We start from the raw sequence: 1,096 nt of genomic DNA, 5'->3' as shown, positions 1-1,096 counted from the left end.
CTCCGCAGGGGCGGCCAGACGTGACCCAGGCCTGGCACCTCGAGACCGCCGGCCAGGGCCAAGGGGGCATCTCCAAGTCCTGGCCAGGCGGCTCCCCTCTGCAGGGCTAGTGCCCTGTGTGTGGCCTTCCAGTGGCAGCAGGCCAGGCCTGGTCTGCTTCCCGCGGCCCAGCGGGCCAAACCCTCTCCCCGCCACCCACCCTCCTCTGCCACGCCCCCAGCCTGCTCCACAGGCGGCGTGAGAGTCAGGACAAGTCGGGCTCGGGCAAGCTCCCTTCAGGGAGGACTGCTGCTGGTCCAGGCTCGGCCGGTGGGCACCCGCAAGCTGAGCCCCACCCCAGCACATGCCCCACACCCCCCAAAGGTCAAAGGAGTGCTCAAGGCCCACTGCCCACAGCCGTGCTCAGGCCCTGGCTCAGGCTGACATCCCATCCTCATTCTACACGGCTCCCAGGGGGCATAGACACACAGGGAGCTCGACTGAGGGGCCCCACCCCTTCAGGCCCCTCCCCCAACCCTTCCTGCCTCCTAAAAGGCAGGGATCGTGATGCCCACAGGCCACTACCCACTGGGAGGCCATGCCCAGGGCACGGCAGCAGCTGGCTCCACCCCCTGTCCCACCAGATGCCCCAGACCGGAGCCCACACGGGCCGGCGGGCACCCGACAGCCGCAGTGCCCAGTGCTGGGACCTCGGCACAAACGACCCTGCTGTCTCCAGCTCAGGGGGCAGGGAGCAGCCCAGGGCCCCCACCCCTCAGGACGAGGTGACTCACTTCATCAGCTCGGGGTCATCCTTGTCGTCCTTCGTGGGGGCCGCCTTGGCACCGCTCTTCTTGGCACGAGGACAGCCGGACAAGCTGGTTTGGAGAGAGGAGGGGCCGCACCACTGTCCCGAACAGCAGCACTCGGCCTCCAGCCGCGAGCCCCGCCCCCCACTGCAGAGGTCCGCAGCGCAGGGACACCCCACGGGCCCTCCTGCACCCCCACAGTAGCCAGGCAGGAAGGTGCATGAGCCTTGCCCAGAGGTGGTCTGACCAAAGCCCAACAGTTGTGTGAGTGTGGGGGGCGAGGCAGAGGGAGGAGCTGGGCGGAGGGG

General features: G+C 69.1%; 1 protein-coding gene across 1 annotated transcript in view; it reads right to left on the bottom strand.

Moving 5' to 3' along the window:
• The window catches only part of MYT1 (myelin transcription factor 1), a 10,962-nt gene that overhangs the window by 5,471 nt on the left and 4,395 nt on the right, over positions 1–1,096 (bottom strand). Inside the window, exon 4 of the mRNA XM_012728414.1 lies at positions 774–857. Within this exon, the coding sequence (XP_012583868.1) occupies positions 774–857 (84 nt within the window). The remainder of the gene's footprint in view (positions 1–773; positions 858–1,096) is intronic.

This window comes from Condylura cristata, unplaced genomic scaffold (assembly GCF_000260355.1).
Source record: "Condylura cristata isolate star-nosed mole 26May11 unplaced genomic scaffold, ConCri1.0 scaffold00022, whole genome shotgun sequence".
NCBI lineage: Eukaryota > Metazoa > Chordata > Mammalia > Eulipotyphla > Talpidae > Condylura > Condylura cristata.
The sequence above is the reverse complement of the archived record's forward strand: the minus strand, read 5'-3'. Positions and strand labels throughout refer to the sequence as shown.